The sequence below is a fragment of the Homarus americanus genome, unplaced genomic scaffold (assembly GCF_018991925.1).
Source record: "Homarus americanus isolate GMGI-L3 unplaced genomic scaffold, GMGI_Hamer_2.0 scaffold25860, whole genome shotgun sequence".
NCBI classification, from domain to species: domain Eukaryota; kingdom Metazoa; phylum Arthropoda; class Malacostraca; order Decapoda; family Nephropidae; genus Homarus; species Homarus americanus.
The window spans coordinates 319,636-343,258 of NW_024724693.1; the positions used below are offsets into that span (position 1 = coordinate 319,636).

A 23,623-nucleotide genomic window follows, 5' to 3' on the forward strand; every position below is an offset into this window, starting at 1 on the left:
TACATACCGGTAATATTAGGAGGACGTGTCGCTACCTGGCATTTAATTGCAATTCTCAAAACCCCCTCCCACACCCTCCATCACACGCATCACTGCTGTCATCTTCTTGCCTGGTGACTCAACTATAAACATGCACAAAGAGGGCTCCGCTATTTTGTGTTGTGTTTGCTGAAATATTAAGTAGGACGAGGAATTTACCTTCGGTAACTATACATCTTAGCACGGTGAGCAAATTGAGTGACTTTAGTTTTGGTTATGTCATTCAGATTTTGTGTTTGGGGTAGTTTTTTATACGGCCTGGTCAATCACGGCGACCGCGGCTCGTCTTCTATCTGGGAAGACAGTCAAAGTCTAGTGACTGATGATTTTCTGTTTTCAAGTCATTTAGTGAATGACGTTTGTTTTTAGCTCTTCCGGGCTCGTCATCACTATATGCAGTAGTACCCCGATTTACGCGGTCAATTGAACCCACAGGGTACCGCGTTAAGTGAAATCAGCGTAAATGGAATAACAGAACATATGGGATTAATTCCAATAGAGACTGGCCCGACCCCCAAACTCCACTTTTTCCGACACAATACCTATGTTGTAGTAAAAATAACATCTAAATTTTATGATGGTATGCTCACACAATTAATATTTACGAGAAATACAGTCGCCAGGTTAATGTCCATTCAAATAATAGACTCAAATCACCCCCCCCTCTTCCCAGCTCACTGGCCCCTACCTCTCTGAGAAATGATTGGGTGAAACACTAGATTTTAACGTTTAGTAATAAATAATACCTCAGATTAAAGTTAGGATAATATAATTGACATTTCTGGATTCCTTGCAGGTCAGGGAATATTTTGAATGTAAACTTCATATATTTTGCACAAAAGATAAAATGCTTGCTTTGTGTAAACCAAATTATTACATTAGATCTAAAATTTGTAAGTCTAATGCAAAATCCATGATGTTTATATTCAAAATGATCATCATATTGTAAGAATTCCAGCAATGTAAATATTATTATTCTGGTCCAGTAATTTGTATGAATTTTATGAGCTAAAACAAATATCTTCAGTTAATAAAAAAAAAAAATATTCTTCACGACACTATCTGTCAATCAAATTACCCCAACTTGCTTCCCCCCCTCTTCCAACCACGCCAGATGGTCGGTCGGTCCCAACCCTCCCCCCCACCCCCCACCTTCCCTCCCTACCAGAGAAATGTTGGGTGAAAAAACTAATTTTAACTTTTAGTAACAAATAATACCTAAGACTAAAGTTAGGATAATATAATTGACATTGCTGGATTCCTTGTAAGACCAGGAACATTTTGAATATAAATGTCATATATTTTGCACAAAAGATAACATATTTACTCAGAGTAAACATTACATCTAAAATTTGTATGTCTAATGCAAAATCTATGATGTTTATATTCAAAATGATCATCAAATTGTAAGAATTCCAGCAATGTAAATTATATTCTGGCCGGGTAATTTGTATGAATTTTATGAGCTAAAACAAATATCTTCAGTTAATAAAAAAAAAAATATTCTTCACACCATGCCAGATAGTCGGTCGGTCCCTCCCTCCCTCCCCCCCACCCCCCACCAACCCTCCCTACCAGATAAATGTGTGGGAAAACCAGAATATTTAGCTTTTTAGTAATAAATAATACCTCAGACTAAAGTTAGGATTATATAATTGACATTGCTGGATTCCTTGTAAGACCAGGAATATTTTGAATATAAATGTCATATATTTTGCACAAAAGATAACATATTTACTCAAAGTAAACATTACATCTAAAATTTGTATGTCTAATGCAAAATCTATGATGTTTATATTCAAAATGATCATCAAATTGTAAGAATTCCAGCAATGTAAATTATATTCTGGCCGGGTAATTTGTATGAATTTTATGAGCTAAATAAAAAAAAAAATTATACTTCACGCGTATATGGGTAGATGAACCGCGTAAAGTGAAAGTTCGGTTCTGGCGAGGCACCTCGTATATGAGAAATCGCGTAAAGTGAAACCACGTAAAGCAGGGTACAACTGTATATACAGTATTACCCCGCTTTACGCGTTTCCACGTTTACGCGGTACCCTGCCAGAGCCGGAATGCTCACTTTACGTGGTGCGTGTACTCTTTTACGCGGAGAGCGGCGCGAGCAGGGTGCGCACGAGATCGCCCAGTCATCAAAACATTACCGAGTTCTTCACCCGCCACCCACCCCAAGTCAGTGATAGTGATAGTGATAGTGAGGATATGGATTTATATGGACTTTGAGGGGTTTGACAAAGAGGCCCTGCAAGCCTCTGTGGTGGATAGTGATACAAGTGATACAGGTGAGGGCCAATAATCTGCCCTCTGCCTCGGAACCAACCCCCCATCCCCGTGTGCCCAGCCATCTTTTCTACTAATGTAAGTGTTAAACAATCTAATATTATTGATATTTCTCTTAATTATTAATTGTGTGTGCATACCATCATAAAATTAAGAAGTTATTTTTACTACAACGTAGTTATTGTGTCTGAAAAAGTGGAGTTTGGGGGTCGGCCCGGTCTCTATTTCAATTAATCCCATATGTTATGTTATTCACTTTACGCGTTTCTCGCTTTACGCGGGCCTCCGTGGGTTCAATTGACCGCGTAGAGCGAGGGTTCACTGTATATTTATTTTTATTTTAGCCCCAACTATAACCGTGCAAGTGTTGTGATAAGTTACCATGGTGAATGTGGCCATCCCTCTCCCTCTTCTCATGTTCATCATGAAATTCTTCTGGCTTCTGCCCTGGGTTTTATGATTACTCTAGCATTCAGCCAGAGTTAAGTTTTCTCTTCACAACTCTATTTTATTCATGTCCTCAGTAGTGGGTTCAGCCCTTCCTCGGCAAACTTTAGCGAGGCTGCTAGTCTTAGCGATCCTTCCGGACGCTGACCTTCCGGTCTTACTTGCAATCTAGAATTATGTTGGGATGAACTTTTTATCATCAGTATAGGTTAAATGAAAACCACTCAAATGGTGAGATTTCTCAGCCCAATACATCTCGCTAGAGTAATGGTGAACAATGTCTGTGCAACCTGGTTGGCAAGAAATAGAGAACTGGATGATCATTCAAAATATTCTATGGCTATAAATGTTCTCAACTGAAGTTAGTTTGATCAAGAAACACAATTCAGTGAGCTGAAGGACAATTGAGACAAGAGAAGGGAGAGGTGTATGAAATAGTGAGTTAGTTGTTCATGATTGTCACACTGGTGACTCATAAGAATATTAGGAGATATTAACTGGATATACTGAAATATCACAGTAATGAGTCATACTAATTATGTTTGGGAGAAATGTAATCTCCCTTGTATTATTATGATAATGATGATACAACATGACTCATAGTGTTCCTCCTATTTTAGATGAGTGATGTGCAAGGGGAGGATGAAGGACAGTTGTCTGGGTTGCTAGATGATGGAGGACACCACGGACCTGTCTCTGGGGAGTTAGTGTTGAGTGAGGAGCTACAAGGACTGGATTGCTCGACTCAGCTCACACACTGCATACAAGGAAGTCTCCGTCACTAGAGGATGTGAATTCAGTAGTACAGTAATAGGTTCACCTATGACCCAAGGGGACCATACTACATGTAATAATTAAGGATGTAGGGCCACTTGGATTACTAATTCAGATCCTCATTTGGCTTGCATAGATCATGCCAGTTGTGTTTCAGACAACCTGTTCTCACCATTGGTTTGTGCAGTTTGTTAAGACTTAATTTTCAGAATTAATCAAGCTGCAGGAGAAAAGAAGGATTTTTTGAAGAGCCCAATTAAAAATAGATGGAATAAGGGTTTAAAGAGTAAATCTGTATATGTAAACAATGGAAGGATCCCAAGTTGGCAGAAGGTTTACCCGGTAGCCTTTTGGGTAATAGGTATGAGACTTAATCTCCAGTTAGACCAACCTGCTTTTTCTAAGAAAAGTAGGTTATTGGATATCTAGGATGATGAGGGAGTAGGAGTGTTGCAAGAGCCAATACCAAGTCAGCTCGATTTTAGTGGATTCCAGGATCAGGATGAGGAAGTTGGCTCTAATCATAGTGTTCAGTCACTGGAGCAGGGAGAACCTGTTGAGGCCGACTTCATCCTGTCCCCATCTTGGCAACCTCTTACACCCAGGGCAAAAGTGTTGGTTATTATGGGTGAAACCAGGCTGCTGTCGACTCCCACGCAGCTGATTGAGAGCATTGAGTGTAAGGATGATCAAAACAGGCCCTGGGTAACATTGGTATGATCTAAGTTTTCTTTATTTTCAACCACATCTGAGTCTGTGGATTCCTTATTCAAGGTATTTTAAGAAAATGTATCTAAACTTCCTTATTTCCCAACACTTACAAAGAAAGAGGAAGACAAGGCAACTGTGGGTCCTTATTCTTTGTTTTTAGAAGGTGATACAACAACCTCTTGGCCTGAAATTTGCCCCAAAATAATCTCTAAAATTGATGAAGTCTGGGGTAACGTATAGAAAGACTTAACATTCACTCCGCCAAATAGGAATGCTCACAAGTTCAGTTTTTTTTAAGTTCCAATGCAATGACAAAAATAATTCTTTATATGAACTTTCCCAGTATTTGTCGGCTCCAAAATATACTGCCATAAGTTATGAAATAAATTTGAAACCAGAGGTTTCTGCACTGTTGCTTGAAGAGGTCAAATTTAGGAAGTTGGCAGCGGACATTTGGTCTGCAATCATGATGTGTCAGTCATTAACTAAGTTTGTGCTGGACTATGAGGACATTTCATAAGTAGACAGATGTTTTGCTGCTGCTATGCAAGGGATTCCATATTTTAAGTACAGCATAGTCTGCATTTACGCGGTCAATTGAACCCGTGGAGGTCCGCGTAAAACGAGATACGCGTAAACGAAATAACAGACCATATGGGATTAATTGAAATAGAGACTGGGCCGACCCCCAAACTACACTTTTTCAGACACAACACGTACGTTGTAGCAAAAATAACATCTTAATTTTATGATGGTATGCACACACAATTAATATTTAAGAGAAATATCAATAATATTAGGTTTTTTAACACTTACGTTAGTAGAAAAGATGGCTGGGCACACGGGGATGGGGGGTTGGTTCCGAGGCAGAGGGCAGATTATTGGCCCTCACCTGTATCACTTGTATCAATTGTATCACTATCCACCACAGAGGCTTGCAGGGCCTCTTTGTCAAACCCCTCAAAGTCCATATCCTCACTATCACCATCACTATCACTGACTTGGGTCGGCTGTGGTGGGTGGCGGGTGAAGAACTCGGTAATATTTTGATGACTGGGCGACCTAGTGCGCACCCTACCCGCTCCACTTCCCGCGTAAATGATGAAATTTACAGCGTAATTAAAACATTTCATTCTGGCAAGGTGCCGCATAAATGACCAAACATGTAAACTAACACCGCGTAAATCCAGACTATACTGTACAATTCATTCATGGAGATGTTCTTGAAAGCCCTGAAACTGAAAGCACAACTAAGGAAGCAAGCCACTAATGCTTCGAGTGGTAGCGCTTATTTATTGCTTCGTTCTTTCCCTCTTTCCCCTGCATTGTTTCAGGAACAAGCATTAGTTAAGTATAGATCAGCTGTTGAGCAAACTATTCATATTACGGTTCCCAGGAGTTCTCAGATCTTTAGGAAATTTCATAGAGGAAGGTCTAACAGGGGAACAGGAGCAGCTGCGAGGTTCAGTCATCAACCTAGAGGAAACTTTAGAGGAGGAAACATTTTGACACGTAGTAAGGGTGGCCGTTTGTTTAAAGGTGGAAAGAGATCTTATTCCACCACATCATATACCATTCCCTCCCAATGAAGCCAGACAGTTGGGTCAGGGGCTGGAAAAACAGGTGGGTTTTCTTCCATATGGGATTACAAGACAATCAGAGGGGGGCCTCACATGGACTTGGTTGAGGCGCCCTCCGATAGTTTTACCAAAAAAGGGGTCAGAAACCAACCCCCTTACTCACAGAATTTGTAATTCAACTGAAAACAGAGGTGTGATAGAGCTGTTGCAGTCAGAGAAGTGTTTCATGTTCCGCCTGTTCCCAGTCCCAAAGAAAGACAGCGACAAGTTGAGGTGGATTTTAGATCGGTCCGTACTGAACAAGTTCATTACCAAAAGAAGTTTCAAGATGCTCACTTACTATCATCTGAGGCATCTACTTCCACCCAATGCTTGCATCTCAAAGGTGGATCTCGAGGATGCCTATTATCATGTGCCTATTGCGCCCAGGTACAGAAAGTTTCTAGTGTTCTCAGTGGGGGATGCAAGTTATCAATTCACAGTGATGCCATTCAGTCTGACAATTGCGCCAAAAGTATTTACAAAACTGGTGAACATCCCCAGGGAGATCTTTGGGACATCCGGCATAAGAACTTTTGCTTATCTAGACGATTGGCTGATAGTGGGGAAACTCTTTAGAAGACTGTCAAACGGCGACCCAACGTACGCTAGTAGTACTTCAGAACATTGGATTAAAGATAAACTGGGTCAAATCAAATCTCCTACCATGTCAGAAAGTGGATTGGTTAGGTCTCCATTGGGACACCAATAAGCAGTCAGTCAGTCTACCAGAAGCAAAGGTAACATGTGATAACCCAAGTTGAGGCCTTCTGTGCAAAGCAAGAGGTTTCTTGGCACGATTGGGAAAAACTATTGGGTCTGCTGAATTTTGCCACCATAGTAGTTCCCTGAGGCACGTTAAGGAAGAAGCAACTAACTCATCTGGGGTGGAAGTTACTTCACAGAAACAGAAATATTGCTTCTTCTCTCCCAATTCAGATCAAGAATCATCTGTCATGGTGGACAAGGTTGGACAATCTAATCGGATCATCACCTTGGGTTCCCCCTCAAACAGAATTGGTCGTTTGTACGGGCACATCCGAGATAGGATGGGGATAACATTCGTCAAAAGGAGAGTTCTGCCAAGGGAAGTGGAGCAACTCTCTTCGGAACCAACACATAAACATCAAAGAATTAGCAGTAGTCCTATTCTTTTTGTTGGCAAACCAAACTTCGAAAACATGACGATTCTGTTTGTCATGGACAACAGAGTGGCAGTGTTTTGTTTCAATCATTAAGGCTCAACTAGATGTTGGACACTTTTCACATGATCAGAAAAAATTTTCAAGGTTTCTGAAACACAACAACTATAACTCAAGGCAACTCGCATACCGGAGTACAAAACAATTGGGCAGATGCGTTGTCCCGTCTCAGGCCAGTGTTGACAGAAACAGAATGGTCCCTAAAGGCATCAAAGTTCAAGTGTCTAGCAAGAAGGTTTGGGACTCCACAATTAGATCTCTTTGCCTCACAAAAGAATCACAAGAAACCAATTTATGCTTCTCTGGAACGATCGAATCTTCTAAGAAATGCTCTGCTCCTAGACTGGAACCGTAGGAATTCAATCTATCTGTTTTCATCTGTGAAAATGTTATTCAAAGTGGCTTACAAATTCAGATCCTTCCAGAGAAAGGTCCTCTTAATTGCACCATATTGGATCCTACATCCGTGGTGTCTGGATCTGTTGGAATGGTGCCTGCATCCACTACGATTGCAACAAGAATGTCTAGACCAGGTACTGCACCCTCAGTTCGAGACATCCTTGGCACTTCACACTTGGAGATTCTCAAAAGATGTTTAAATAGATTGTTGGGTAATTCCAATATAGTTAACCAAATGATAACAGGTCATACGCACCAAAAATCCATGCAATATGAGAAAGCTTGAAGCCTTTTTCAATAATTCATTAATTTAACTGCTCCAGACATATTGTCGGAGACAGTGGTGTTAGAATTTTTGTATTTTCTGTTCAGAGTTAAAGGACTTCAAGATTCTACAATTGCATCTTATAAATCAGCATTGGTTGACCCTCTGGCATGGGGTTTTAACATAACTTTGAACCCCAAAATTTATCAAATGCTCAGACCATCTTTTTCATTCAGAGACCCCCTTGGCCTTGGTTACTAGATAAAGTTACTAAATTTCTTATGGGCCTAACCACAATATAGATCTGAACCAGAAGGCATCCTTCTTTCTAGCAATAGCAACAGGTATGAGAATCAGTGAGCTGATTTCAATTTCCAATTATCCATCATTATTGGTATTTTCTGAGAAACATGTCACCCTCTTTCCTATGGAGATTCTAAGAAAAAATGAAAGAGAAATTTTCAAGCTCAACCTATCAGGATAAAACAGCTAATGGATGAGACAAGGGTTCCTCATTTATTGTGCCCAGTTAAGAACCTTCAAGAATGGTTAACCAAATTCCCTAATCGAGGCCCATATGTATTCTCATCACAGGATGGTAAGAAATTGTCTACTAGTCAAATGATAAAATATTTATCTCAGTTGATGTGTCAAGCAGACCCTGGCAAGAAATATTTGGCACATGACACCAGGAAATATGCAGGGTCTGTGGCCTTCCTGCAACATATAAGCCGCAGTCAGGTCAAAGAAGTGGGCTTTTAAAAATCTTCAAAAACCTTTCAAAACAGCTATCTTCATCTATCTCTTAAAGATGCACCACTTGGTACATCTCCAGAACCAGGATCTTCTTCTTCCTCATCAGAATAAAGTGCGAATCCTGACATGGGATATGTAGCTTATAATTTTACCTTCTGGTAAATATTTCCTATTGAGGAAAAATTCCAAATAGGTTTATAATTATTATCTGGACCTACGCTAGTGGAGCCTTTTCTGCAATGTAACCTTCCTCTCCACCTCCTTTTTAGATTTTTTTTTTTAAATCCAGAATGCGATGTCTAGCTTTATTCCTCGGTATGTTAATGCCTAGCAATAACTCGCCAGGCCAACATACAGGCAATTGAAACATCTAATAATTACTTAATACGTAATATTAGAAGGGCATGTTGCTACCTGGCATTTAATTGCAATTCTCAAAACACCCTCATGCACCCTCCATCACACGCATTGCTACCGTCATCTTCTTGCCTGGTGAATCAGTTGTCTGTAAATAGGCACAAAGAAGGCTATGCTAATTTGTGTTGTAAAAGCTGAAATACTAAGTGCCAGGAGGATTTTATATTGGGTATTTATACATCTTAGCATGGTGAGGAAATCGAGTGACTTTTATTCTGATTATGTCTCTCAGATATTGTGTTTGGGACAATTTTTTATACGGTCTGGTCGAGCATGGCGTCCACGGCTCATCTTCTATCTAGGAAGACAGTAGATTGTTAGTGACTAATATCCTCTGCTTTCAAGTCACTTAGTGAATGACGTTGTTTTTCGCCCTTCCGGGCTCATCTTCACTGAAAGAATATACAGTGGGGTATGCTATAACGAATCTAATTGGTTCTAGAACCTTGTTCGTTATAGCACTCGTTCGTTATAGGATTAATCCGTTCCAGGCCCCCAAATACAACCACTTAACACTGAAAAATATAATATAAAATTGTAAAAATTGTAAAAAAGTGCATAAATATGCATCTAAACCCCTGAAATAAAGAATATCATTAATATTTGTAATAAAAAAACAATAAATTAGTAAAAAAAAAAATTTAAATAATGTTCGTTGTAGGAGTTTCGTTCGTTATAGCATTCTCAATTTTATAGGTAAAACCGTTCGTTATAGGAATATTCGTAGTAGGATCCGTTCGTTATAGCATACCCCACTGTATACAGTTGCCCCTCGTTAAAACTGACTAATAGGGTGTCCGTTTTAGCCGATTGTCCGAATTAACCGATTCAGGGGTTAATATTGCATAACACTGCATTATACAGCTATGTGTATGTTTATTTGAGTGCCCCGTCATAGGAGTCCGTTTTCTCTCACTTCAGGACGCCTGAGTCGTAAGTTTTCTCTTAATCTTAGAGTGCACACAGAATTTGATATTGCAACTGGGGTTGCAATTGTTGAGGCAACTTAGGTATGTCTGATTAGTTGGAATATTCAAGATCCATTGTGAGTGATGTTCAACTGTCTTTATGGTTGGTAAAACTTGTCAAGTCTGTCAGTCTGAATGGCATGTGTGAAGCCTTGTGTTTGTACAACCGCTAAATATATAAATATATAATGTTATTGTAATTATCAGAAACACATAGGCATGACAAGGTTTATTACAAAGTGATGAAATGGATACTGTACAGTGGGTAGTCCACAAAACATGTAGCCATGTCTCTTTATTTGAGTGCCCCGTCATAGGAGTTCGTTTTCTCTCACTTCAAGACGCCTGAGTCATCCGTTTTCTCTTAATCTTAGAGTGCACCAGAGACTTTGTTATTTCTTAGAAGTGACACAAAATTTGAAATTGCAAGCCCAATTGCAACTGGGACAATCCCAAAACCAGAAATTTGATATGGACAGTTCAGATTTCGTCCGATTTATCCGAAATCCGGATTAAAGGGGTCCGAATTAACGAGGGTCGACTGTACTGGATATAGATACACCTGTATATATATGTATATATATACTGTATAAAAAAAAAATTCTTTGTCCCAATTATACACGTGCTAGTATGATACTGTATATGTCACTATCCCTCTCTCTCTTCTCATGTTTCTTCACAAAACTTTTTGGGCTTCCGCCCAGGGTTTTCTAATTACTCTCAGCATGCAGGCCAGAGTTAAGTTTTTCTCTTCATAACTCTATTTTATTCATGTCCTCAGTAGCGGGTTCAGCCTTTCCAGGCGAACTTTAACGAGGCTGCTAGTCTTAGTGATTCTGCCGGACGCTGACCTTCCAGTCTTACTAGCAATCTAGAGTTATGTTGGGATGGACCTTGTATCCTCAGTATGGGATATATGAGAACCATTCAGGGTGGAGTTCTCAACCCAATACATCTTGCTAGAGTAATGGTGAACGATGTTAGCCAATGGAGTGCTATGGTAGCAGCTCAGCACTGTCAACCCTTCCGGGTGACTTGATGCTCACTCAGGCATTATCGCTCAAGCTAATTAATTAAAGCGATGATGTTTGTGCACCCTGATTGGCAACAAATAGAGAACTTGGTGATCCCTCAAAATACAAGTGCTCTAAATGAAGTTAGCTTGATAAAGAAATAAATTTCATTGAGCTGAGGGATAATTGAGATAAGACAAGGGAGAGATGTATGATACAATGAGTTAGTTGTTTATGATAGTCACACTGGTGACTTATATAACAATAACAGATATTAATTGAAATAACTTACTAAAATATCACAGTTAAGAGTCATACTGATTATGTTTGGGAGAAAATGTAATCTGCCTTGTATTATATGATACAATGTGACTCATAGTGTTCCTCCTAGTTTAGATGAGTGATGTGCAACTGGAGGATGAAGGACAGTTGTCTGGACTGCTAGAAACTCATAGATTGGAACCGTTGGAATTAAATCTATCTGTTCCCACCTGTGAAAATGTTGCCCAAAGTGGTTCACAAACACACATCCTTCCAAGGACAGGTCCTCTTAATTGTACCATATTGGGTCCTACAACCGTCGTGTCTTGATATGTTGGACTGGTGCCTGCATCCACTACAATTGCAACAAGGATGTCTAAAACAGGTACTGCACCCTCAGTTCGAGATATCCTTGGCACTTCATGCTTGGAGTTTCTCAAAAGATGTTTAAATAGATTGTAGACCCCAAACTTCTATGCAATATGAGAAAGCTTGGAAACTTTTTCAATAATTCATCAGATTAACGACTCCAATCACATTGTCGGAAACAGTGGTGTTAGAATTTTTAGATGTTCTGTTCAGAGTTAAAGGCCTTCAAGGATCGACAATTGCATCTTATAAATCAGCATTGGTTGACCCTCTGGCATGGGGTTTTACTATTATTTTGAACACAAGAATTTATCAAATGCTCAGATCATCCTTTTTCATTCAGGGACCCCCACGGCCTAAGAAAATCCCACCTCGGTCTCTAGATAAAGTTACTAAATTTCTTATGAGACCTAATTACAATATAAATCTGAACAAGGACAGATTGCTCCAGAAGGCAGCCTTCCTTCTAGCAATAGCAACAGGTATGAGAATCAGTGAACAAAAAATGAAAGGGAGGATTTTCAAGCTCAACCTATTAGGATAAAACGGTTAATGGATGAGACAAAGGTTCCTCATGTATTGTGCCCAGTTAGGAATCTTCAATTATGGTTAACCAGATTCCCTAATTGAGGCCACTATGTATTCTCATCACAAAATGGTAAGAAATTGTCTCCTAGTCAAATGACAAAATATTTATCTCAGTTAGTGAGTCAAGCAGACCCTGGCAAAATATTTTGGCACATGACACCAGGAAATATGCAGGGCCTGTGTCCTTTCTACGGCATATGAGCCTCAGTCAGATCAAAGAAGTGGGCTTTTGGAAATCTTCAAAAACCTTTAAAAACAGCTATCTTCATCTATCTCTGAAAGATGCTTCACATGTGGTGGTGCTGGGGTCCACTCCCCCACCTAGTCAATTTCCACAACCAGGACATTCTTCTTCCTCATCAGAGTAAAGTGAGTATCCTAATTGGGAATGTAAATTGGAAAATATTCCAAAAAGTAAATAATTATAATCTGGACCTAAGCTAGTGGAATCCTATTTGTAATGTCACCTCCCTCTCCACCTCTTGCTCAGGTAATCAAAGCTAGACGTCGCATTCTGGATTGGACAAAAAGCCGTTTTTTTCTAAAAACCAATTTTTGTGATATATAGTCCAGAATGCGATGTCGACATCCCACCCTTCTCCACCTCTCGAGAGTTGACATTTGTTTACTGCTCACTCTAGGGCAAGAGATGACTGTAGCAATGAGTGTGATGGAGGGTGCGGGAGGGGGTTTTGAGAATTGTAATTAAATGCCAGGTAGCGACGTGTCCTCCTAATATTACATATTACATATTAGATGTTTTAATTGCCTGTATGTTGGCCTGGCGAGCTATTGCTAGGCATTAATATATCTAGGTATAAAGCTAGATGTCGCATTCTGGACTATATCACAAAAACTGGTTTTTAGAAAAAAAAACGTATTTTTTTCAACGATTTTTTGGCAAAAACCTCCTAGGCTGAGCCTAAGTTTTCATGCATGTGTGTGTCTCAGGCTCCGAGGTTGAGAGGGTTAATGTCCTGGCCATGGGACTGAATGGATATGTCCTCTGGTAGAAGTCAAGCCTTATTAGTATTGCAAATACCACTGTTTAGTCTAAAAATACACACAGTACCCTGCAACAATCCACAAAGCTTTGTCCCTACCTCATATAATTTGTCTCCTTCTCTGAAAACATCAGAGACACCTGTTGGTGTATCATCAATGTGGTAAAGTCGTTCTTGACGGTCAGTTTTAACAGCACCTGAAAATTAAAATGTCATGAAAACACAATGTTATTAGATACCAGTATATCATTGGAATTATTATATTTTTATTTTTTATGGTGAATAGCCCACCCGGGCACATGTCATCGACCCACAATGGGGCCTTGGGGGGAAAAAAAGGAATAAAAAGAAATTAAAATAGAAAAGAAAAAGATTATATCAATCTACACCACGAAAATGCCGGAAAACAAGCTTTTTAAAGTGAGACATTGTATGAGTATGGAAACGAAGAAGAAGGCAGAGCATTCCACAGTATGGCTGTGAGGAAAGAACAATGTACTGTAAAAGGTTATTCTAGTGTTACCGACATCCACAGAGAAATGGTGGGCACCGCGGCCAAGACAAGTGTAACGAGTGCAAGGTCTTGCCGGCGGTACACATGATGACAAATCCACCGAACATTGCCCGTTAAAGTACAGTACCTGTAAAAGAGAGAGAGTGAAGCAACATTGCAGCGAAGGGAAAGGGAAAAAAGATTATCTAACAGTTGGACAGAAGAAGAGCCACCCCCAGATATGAGAGCAGTAATGTTGTGGATGTGTGGGTTCCATGACATATTCGGAGATGCTGCACAGATCCGCATTGATAGACGAAAAGATATCAGCTCTAGAAACAGATCTAGTTTGAGAATTAAGGGGAAGGGAAAAATGTGAAGAAGAGTGAAGAGTAGAATCATCAGCAGAATAATGGATACAATTAGTCTTAGTATGACGCAGATCATTGATAAAAATAAAGAAGAGAGTACGTGAAAGAACGGAACTCTGTGAGACACCACTATTGGTAGAAAAAGAACAACTGATTGATCCCTCGACAACAACTGCCATGGATCGGTTCTCAAGGAAGACAAAAATTAGAGAACAAAGTGGGGGAGAGAAACCATAAGAGGGAAGTTTAGAAAGCAAACACTTGTGCCATACCCTGCCAAATGCTTTGGAGATGCTGAGGGCCACGACGAAAGCTTCCCCATAATCCCTAAGAGACGATGACCAAAGATGGGTGCAGTAGAGCAGATCACCAGTAGATCTCGCCTGGCAAAAGCCATACTGGTGATCTGACAAAAGAGAAGGGCATTCAAGGTGACGGAGAAAATGAGAGTTTAAGATAGTTACAGGAATTGGAAATGGTCACCCTTCTTTGGGATGGGCTGAACCGAGGCATGCTTCCAAGAAGAAGGAAAAGTTTGGGTTTTGACGCAAAGGCAAAAGAGATAGGCAAGCACAGGGGCTAGAATTTCAGCACAGTTCCTCAGAACAAGAGGGGGTATTCCGTCCAGTCCATGTGCCTTAATCACATCCAACATGGATAACACACCAGCACCCCTATGAGTGGAGATTATAGGAAAGTGCATAGGTTCAGTAGGAGGAGTAGGAGGGATAGAGTTGAAATCGCCTAAGGTGGAGTTAGAGGAGAAAAAAGTGCCATAGAGATTGGCTTTATCTGGTCGGAAGAGAGGAGGAAAACAGGGAGTGCAGAAGTTATTACAGATGATTTTGGATAAGGACCAGAAGGATTTACTAGAAGAAGAGTTAGTCAGGACAGCGGTCTTTCTTTTAAAAAAATTCAAGTTGGCCCTACGAAGAATAGCCTTACAACGATTCCTAGAAGTAATGAAAGAGGATTGGGTAATAGGAGAAGGAGACAGTTTCATAACTTGATACGCCCTATCTCTCTCCCTGCATATAAGAAAACAGGTGCGATTAAACCATGATTGTAATGTGAAAGTTTTGGTGGAAGATGGGATAAATGCAATCATACCACCCTGCATAACCCCAGCAATGCTGTCAGCAATTACCAAGGTACCCCGAGTGTGTTTTGTGTGTGTCTACACACACACACGCACACATATACAGTGGTCCCTCGGTTAACGAACACAATTCGTTCCAGAAGGTCGTTTGTTAACCGAAAATTTCGTTAACCGAAACCATTGTTTCAATGAGATTTTGGGTAATAGGTTCCAGCTCACCGAAAATTACATTCAAAGTAAAAATAAATGCAGTAAAGTACACTTACTTTGAGGTGTGTATGTAGAAGGCTCCTGGTTGATGATGATGATGATGGGAATTAGAAGTGGGGGTGGAGGAGAAGGGAGAAGAGAAGGAAGTGGGGGTGGAAGAGAAATCACCCCATGCTTCATGCCGTCATTTCACCCATAAAATTTTTTGTTCACTAGATGTAATTCAAGATTATTTTCTTTAAATCAACACTGCACTGCACTATATATTGTCAGTATGTAAAATAAATTTCAGAATGACCAATAATTGTACTGTAAAAACGTAAAAATAGTTTATGTTCAAGAGAGCCACAAGCAAGATGTTACCTCCACTGACCAGAGATACAAACTGATGCCTTGTTGGGTGAGTCAAGTGGCTGATTGGCGCACCAAAAACTAGTTTCCTGTACTGCAATTATGTGAAATAAGTGTTAAAATGACTAGAAATTTTAATAAAAAACTTGTAAAATTATTGAATTGTACAACCTTCTTGATATTTACTCAAATGGGAACGAACTTAAGCCCTAGAACAGATTACCGTATTGGCGGACTAATATTCCAGCTGGTGAGCAAGCGAAAACATGTTGATATGATTTCGTAAAAATTTTGTTAACCGAATTTTTGTTCGTTAACCGAACTGAAGATTCTTATGGAAAGTAATTCGTTAACCGAAATTTCGTTAACTGAGGCGTTCGTTAACCGAGGGATCACTGTATACAATACATATATACAATCAGAAACAAATGTAATAAAAATGTTGAGTCTAACCTCAAGTCCACTCCGTGCTTTGTGATTATAAAACACAGAGTGGAATTTTTTATTTATTTATTTATTTTTTTTTTACGGGAATTAGCCCACCCGGGCACAGGTCAAACGACCCACAATGGAGCCTGGGGGGCGAAAAAAAAAGAACGGAAAGAAATTGTAAATATAGAAAAAAAAGTTATACTGTATTAAAATAGAAAAGAAAAAGATTATATCAATCTACACCACAAAAATGCCGGAAACATATTTAATACATTTGTTTCTGATTATTTGTGAGAGGATTTGTATATGTTTTGTGTGTGTGTGTGTCTACACACACGCATATATACAGGTTGTACCTCTCTAGTCCGGCAACCTCAGGACCTGACCGGTGCCGGTCCATGGAAATTCACCCTTTTCCTGGATAGATAGTGATTTGTGTATACACTTGGAAGCACTAGCACCACTTTCACTGCTTCGTGGTCTCTTTGAAGACATATTGAAGGATTAAATGTTGTACAGTAGGTTCTCAAATTTCGCGAGTTTTTAATTCGACGTTTTTTATTTGGACACAAAAAAAAATAACTGCACAATTTAAAATTTAGACGGCAAACACTCAAATTTCGATGGGTTTGAGCGGCCCGCCAACGTTCAGACACGCACAATTGTGTAAACAGCGTCATTTCTCGATGTACAAAACATTCATTATTGTTTATTATTGAATGTCTTTTTGATTGAATTAATGTTTATGTGTGCAAAATGAACAATACAATTCATTAATAATAAGTAGAATATTAAAACACACGAGGAGATGAGACAGTATTGATTTCGTTGTTTAAAAAACCAGTGACTGACTGGTTCTACATATAAAACTGAAGAAAATAAGACCCTGGTTGCAGCTGTAGTAAAATCAATATGGTTGTTTTAAGTAAAGTTATATCATGTTAATAAATGGAACAATGGAAGTAGCTAACCATTAATGGTAAAAAAAATAAGAGAGATCACGTATGTAAGTGCGCACATGTGAAAACATATCGTCATTACATAAGACTATGAAAGCAACACTTATTTACTGTTCATATATGTTTTAATTAATGTTTCTTTATTTTTTTTATTTAATTAATGTTTATGTCTGCAAAATGAACAATACAATTCATTAATAATACGTGGAATATTAAAACACACGATGAGACGAGACGGTATTGTTTTTGTTAATGTTTACAAAACCAGTGACTGATTGGTTGTACATATAAAACTGAAGAAAATAAGACACTGGTTGTAGCTGTAGTAAACTTTATATGGTTGTTTTAAGTAAAGTTATATCATGTTAATAAATGGAACAATGGAAGTAGCTAACCTTTAATGGTAAAAAAAAAGTGAGATCATATATGTAAGTGAGCACATGTGTAAACAAATCGTCATTACTCTACATAAGAATATGAAAGCAACACTTACCGTATATCTCGGCTTATAAGACGGAATTTGAACATTAAAAAAATCTGCCCAAAGTAAGGGGGTCGTCTAAACCACCAAGTATATAATTCTTACCTCTTAAATATTGTGGTTTAGTGTGTACGGAGTGGTGATGGAAACATAGTAAGCCACTCACAAGGTCTTACCACTAATTATTTTATACTGAAACTTACGTTTGGCAAGCTGGATTCAAATTAAGATTACCGGTATATTAAAATAATAAAAATGTATTATAAACCTGTCTAACATACCGTAAAAGAGAGTTATACCCCTGTAATAAACACAGCTATCATCACACACCCCTCCCCATGCCCCCCCCATTTGCCAGTGAGGAGACAAGAAAGGGAAAGTGACCGCGAGATTGGGCTAATTTTAGCCGTGGAGGTGGTCAGTAATGCATATCGGTATATTTACTGTTAATAATACTTCTCCTATAAATAATGAATTTAAAATTTATTTTTTTACAAGGAATATTCAGTAAATGACTGCATTAATTCTTGAAACTACCAGTTAAATACAGACGCTTAAGTGACGTCACTAGTGTTTACACTACACCAGCTGGTAACATTTGATGCCATTACTTGAAGCGAATTGGCCTTATTTTAAGTAACTAACCATAAATAAATACAAAAAGTAAAAAAAAGATCAAAAGTGAGAAATAATATACTATATGTATGTTGTGTTGTCAAAGTTAGAGGAACAATTCAAACTGCAATTGTGTGTAAATGAGGCAGAAAGTCAGGTCAGCGCTGAACCTGGGACTTGGTCACAATTTTCGTGATGCCATATGGCAGCAGGGTCTACCATTAGACAACACATTATGCTTCCAATATCTTCCCAGGCGGTAGTATCTACCTGTTTGGTAGCTGCCTACTACCTACACAATTTTTAGTAATATTACTTTGATACATGATAAATTAGACAATGAAAATAAACATCAAATTTAATTACCAAGACGCTTCCCATTGGCAGCTGTAAGAAGAGGGGGAGATGGGCTATTTATAGCCCGTCTTTGTGTCTGAAGTGACCAGTACCCTAATGCACCATAAATAATTCATTTAACATTTATTTTTTGTACATATATTTTGTATCTATCTATCTATCTATATGTATATATATATATATATATATATATATATATATATATATATATATATATATATATATATATATATATATATATATATATATATATATATATATATATATATATATTTATATATATGTATGTATGTATGTATGTATGTATGTACAATCCGAAAGGGATGATGGATTAGTTGGAAGTGTATCCGTAAAGAAAAACAAATATTTACTTTATACGTTACGTCAATGTTTGGCAAGTATAGTTTCCGTCACGACAATATTCTCATTAGGCTGGGTCGGGGAGTGAAGCTCTGCTCACTACATTGAATATTATTTATCACTACGCGTCAAAGAGTGCATTACAAATCATACTAGCATAAAAACACACTGAGTGATGCTCTGTAATTATCGCAATATTTAGTAACACTAACCACCGATTTCGAAACATAACTCACGGGACAAAACATATGGGGATTGGTGGTCACACTGGACGGTGCGAGGCGGGTGGAGGCGGGGCGGGTGAGGCGTAGTTAAGTGTAGTGGGGAGGAGCCGAGGCGTGGTTGATCGGGCCAGGCCGGGGCTTTGCGGAGCGGGGCACGGAACGGCGGGAAGGGGCACGGAACGGCAGGGCGGGGCAGGGATGGGAGGAAGGGTAAGGAGGGTGAGGTGAGGATTAGGACAGGGAGGAGGATGTAGGTTAAAAGACAAGTTAAGTTATAACAGTTAGTACAGACACCGCTTTCATCACTGAAACATTCCTTTGTCGCAAAACAAGTTTATAAATTAAAGAAAATAATTACAGTGTGTTCAATATATTACAGTATATTATAAATAAATAAATAAACAAATAATTCGGTAAATCTATTTCAAGTAAATGGAAAATAAGCAAACAAATGTTATTTACCAAGACGCTTCCCTCTGGCTCAGGGTGAGATGTAGGGGTAGATAACAAGGCTATTTATAGCCCGTCTTTGTGTCTGAAGTGGCCAGTACCCTAATGCACCATAAATAATTCATTGAACATTCATTTTTTGTACATAGTATATTCAGTATATATATATATATATATATATATATATATATATATATATATATATATATATATATATATATATATATATATATATATATATATATATATATGATTATATATATTATATGATTATATATATATATGTTTGTGTAATAAATGTATGTAGTAAGTACATACCGGTAACCTTTTTCACTCAAATCCTAATGAAACACCACAGTTAGAATACGGTGGTTGCTGTTGAACCACCTGTTGTATAAATAGTCGGAACACAGTCACACCACCGAGACGAGGGAACACTCCCACCACCGATCGTCTCGTGCGAAGCAAGCGTATAAATGAAAGAAAATACTTGCAGTGTGTTTAATATGTTACAGTATATTATAAATAAATAAATAAACAAATAAATCGGTAAATCCATTTCAAGTAAATGGAAAAATTTTACTCGACACCGACATTAGTTCCAGTTACCGGTAAATAGCAGACGCTTCAGTGACGTCACTAGTGTTTACACTACACCAGCGGGTAATATTTGATGACATTACTTGATGTGAATTGGCCTTATTTTAAAAAACCAAGGATGGCTGGTAAAGGACTACTAAGTCAGTGGGTAAGTGTCACATTTGGGGTACTGGTCTTATACAGCAAATAGAGCTCAAAAGCTACTTTTTAAATGGAAATTTGGGGGGGCCGTCTTATGCACCCCGACGCCTTATATGCCGCGATATACGGTATTTACTTTTCATATATATTTTAAATAATGTTTCTGAATTTAAAAACAAAAATTCTACCCATCAGTGGTGGTAAAGTTGAAAATATAAAGACAGCCAATGTTGTTGTGTGTGTTTTTACTCGGATGACGAAGTTGCCAAGCAATCAGGTTCAACTCTAGCTAAAGCTGTAGAACATAAGAACTTTTCTGTGTTGTTTTTAGTTTTTATTTAACTTTATCTGCGTTATTTTTGTTGGTTTATTAGGATGTTGCTATATTACGGGTAGTAATTCGCCAAAAAAGTAGGGTAAACAAGGCCAAATTTAGCCAAACATCGAAAGTACAGTACTAGACTCAAATTAATTTTCTCCATGGGCAAGCTAAAATCGTTCCGGAGCACGGAAGTTTCCGGACCACAAAATGCCAGACTAGAGAGGTACAACCTAGACAGGTAAAGGAAATTTCTCGAGAATGAATGGCTCCCTGTACCAGCCGCGAAAATACCAGCAACTTTAAAATTACCCTTAAGACATTTTTTGGTACATCCAGGGTGTCATCCGCAAATAATAGTGGTCCGCAAATTAAAAATCAGCAAATTTGAAGGGCATCCTGTAAAGTATATTTTTGTACAATCCAGAATGCGAAGTCTAGCTTTATAACTAGGTACATAAATGCCTAGCATTAACTCGCCAGGCCTACATACAGGCAATTAAAACATCTAATAATTACCTAAATCTGTAATATTAGGAGGACACGTCGCTACCTGGCATTTAATTGCAATTCTCAAAACCCCCTCCCGCACCTTCCATCACACGCATTGGTATCGTCATCTTCTTGCCTGGCGAATCAGCTGTAAATACATGCAAGGAAAGCTCCGCTAATTTGCGCTGTAATAGCTGAAATACAGGTTGTACCTCTCTAGTCCAGCAACCTTGGGACTTGACCGGTGCCAGACCATGGAAATTCACCCTTTTCCTGAATAGATAGTGACTTGTGCTTACGCTTGGAAGCACTAGCACCACTTTCTCTGCTTCATGGTCTCTTTGAAGACATATTGATGGGTTAAATGTCGTACAGTAGCTTCTCAAATTTCGCGAATTTTTAATTCAAAGTTTTTTATTGGAACTGGAACACACGAAAAAATTTTTTTTAAATTTTGACGGCAGAAACTCAAATTTCGACGGGTTTGAACGGCTCACCAACGTTCAGACGTGCACAATCGTGTAAACAGCATCATTTCTCTTATGTACAAAGGATTCATTAATCTTTATTACTGAATGTCTTTTTGATTGAATTAATGTTTATGTGTGCAAAATGAGCAATACAGTCAACCCTCACTTTACGCGGTTAATGTAACCCACAGGGTACCGCGGAAAGTGAGAAACGCGTAAAGTGAATAACATAACATATGGGATTAAATGAAATAGAGACCAGCTGACCCCCAAACTCCACTTTTTCCAACACAATACCTATGTTCTAGTAAAAATAACATCTTAATATTACGATGGTACATGCACACAATTAATACTTAAGAGAAATAGAGAAATACAGTCATTCAAATAATGGACTCAACTCCCTCCCACTCTTCTCACACTACACTCCTGGCTCTTCCCTCTCTGAGAAATTTTTGGGGGAAAACCAGGTATAGTAATAAATAATACCTCAAACTAAAGTTAGGATAATATAATTGACATTGCTGGATTCCTTGTAAGACCAAGAATATTTTGAATACAAATGTCATATATTTTGCACAAAAGATAACATATTTACTCAGAGTAAACATTATATCTAAAATTTGTATGTCTAATGCAAAATCTATGATGTTTATATTCAAAATGATCATCAAATTGTAAGAATTCCAACAATGTAAATTATATTCTGGCCGGGTAATTTGTATGAATTTTATGAGCTAAAACAAATATCTTCAGTTAATAAAAAAAAAAATATTCTTCACTACACTATCTGTCAATCAAAGTACCCCACCTTGCCTCCCCCCCTCTTCCAACCGCCAGATGGTCGGTCCGTCCCAACCCTCCCCCCACCCCCCACCAATCCTCCCTTCAAGAGAAAGGTTGGGTGAAAAAACTAGATTTTAACATTTAGTATTAAATAATACCTCAGATTAAAGTTAGGATAATATAATTGACATTGCTGGATTCCTTGTAAGACCAGGAATATTTTGAATATAAATGTCATATATTTTGCACAAAAGATAACATATTTACTCAGAGTAAACAAAATACTTACATTAGATCTAAAATTTGTATGTCTAATGCAAAATCTATGATGTTTATATTCAAAATGATCATCAAATTGTAAGAATTCCAGCAATGTAAATTATATTCTGGCCTGGTAATTTGTATGAATTTTATGAGCTAAAACAAATATCTTCAGTTAATAAAAAAAAAATATTCTTCACAACACTATCTGTCAATCAAAGTACCCCACCTTGCCTCCTCCCCTCTTCCAACTGCGCCAGATGGTCGGTTGGTCCCAACCCTCCCCCCCACCTTCCCTCCCTACCAGAGAAATGTTGGGTGAAAAAACTAGATTTTAAGTTTTAGTAATAAATAATACCTCAGACTAAAGTTAGGATAATATAATTGACATTGCTGGATTCCTTGCAAGACCAGGAATATTTTGAATATACACTTCATATATTTTGCACAAAAGATCACATAGTTGCTCTGAGTAAACAAAATACTTGCATTAGGTCTAAAATTTGTATGTCTAATGCAAAATCTATGATGTTTATATTCAAAATGATCATCAAATTGTAAGAATTCCAGCAATGAAAATTATATTCTGGCCGGATAATTTGTATGAATTTTATGAGCTAAATAAAAAAATTATACTTCACCCGCGTAAAGGGGTACACGCACCACGGAATGCGAGCATCCAGGGTTCTGGCAGGGTACCGCGTAAACGTGGAAACGCGGAATATGGGACCGCGTAAAGTGGGGGTTGATTGTATATATATATTCTTTCAGTGAATACGAGCCCGGGAGGGCGCAACGACATTCACTGAGTGACTTAAAGCAGGGGATATAGTCACAAACGATCTAGCGACTTCATAAAGAAAATGCGCTGTGGTTGCCATGACGCTGACCAGAGATCGTAAAAGAAATTGTCCCAAACACAATAAATGAGAGACATAAACAAAATAAAAGTCACTCTATTTCTTCACTGTGCTAAGAAGTATAAATACCGTATATAAAATCCTCGTGGAACTTAGTAT

At 38.4% G+C, this 23,623-nt stretch overlaps 1 protein-coding gene across 1 annotated transcript in view; it reads right to left on the bottom strand.

Annotated features, from left to right (window-relative positions):
- Positions 1–23,623, bottom strand: part of LOC121864523 (WD repeat-containing protein 35-like) — a 122,646-nt gene that overhangs the window by 74,341 nt on the left and 24,682 nt on the right. The window contains exon 3 of the mRNA XM_042363594.1: positions 13,233–13,330. Within this exon, the coding sequence (XP_042219528.1) occupies positions 13,233–13,330 (98 nt within the window). The remainder of the gene's footprint in view (positions 1–13,232; positions 13,331–23,623) is intronic.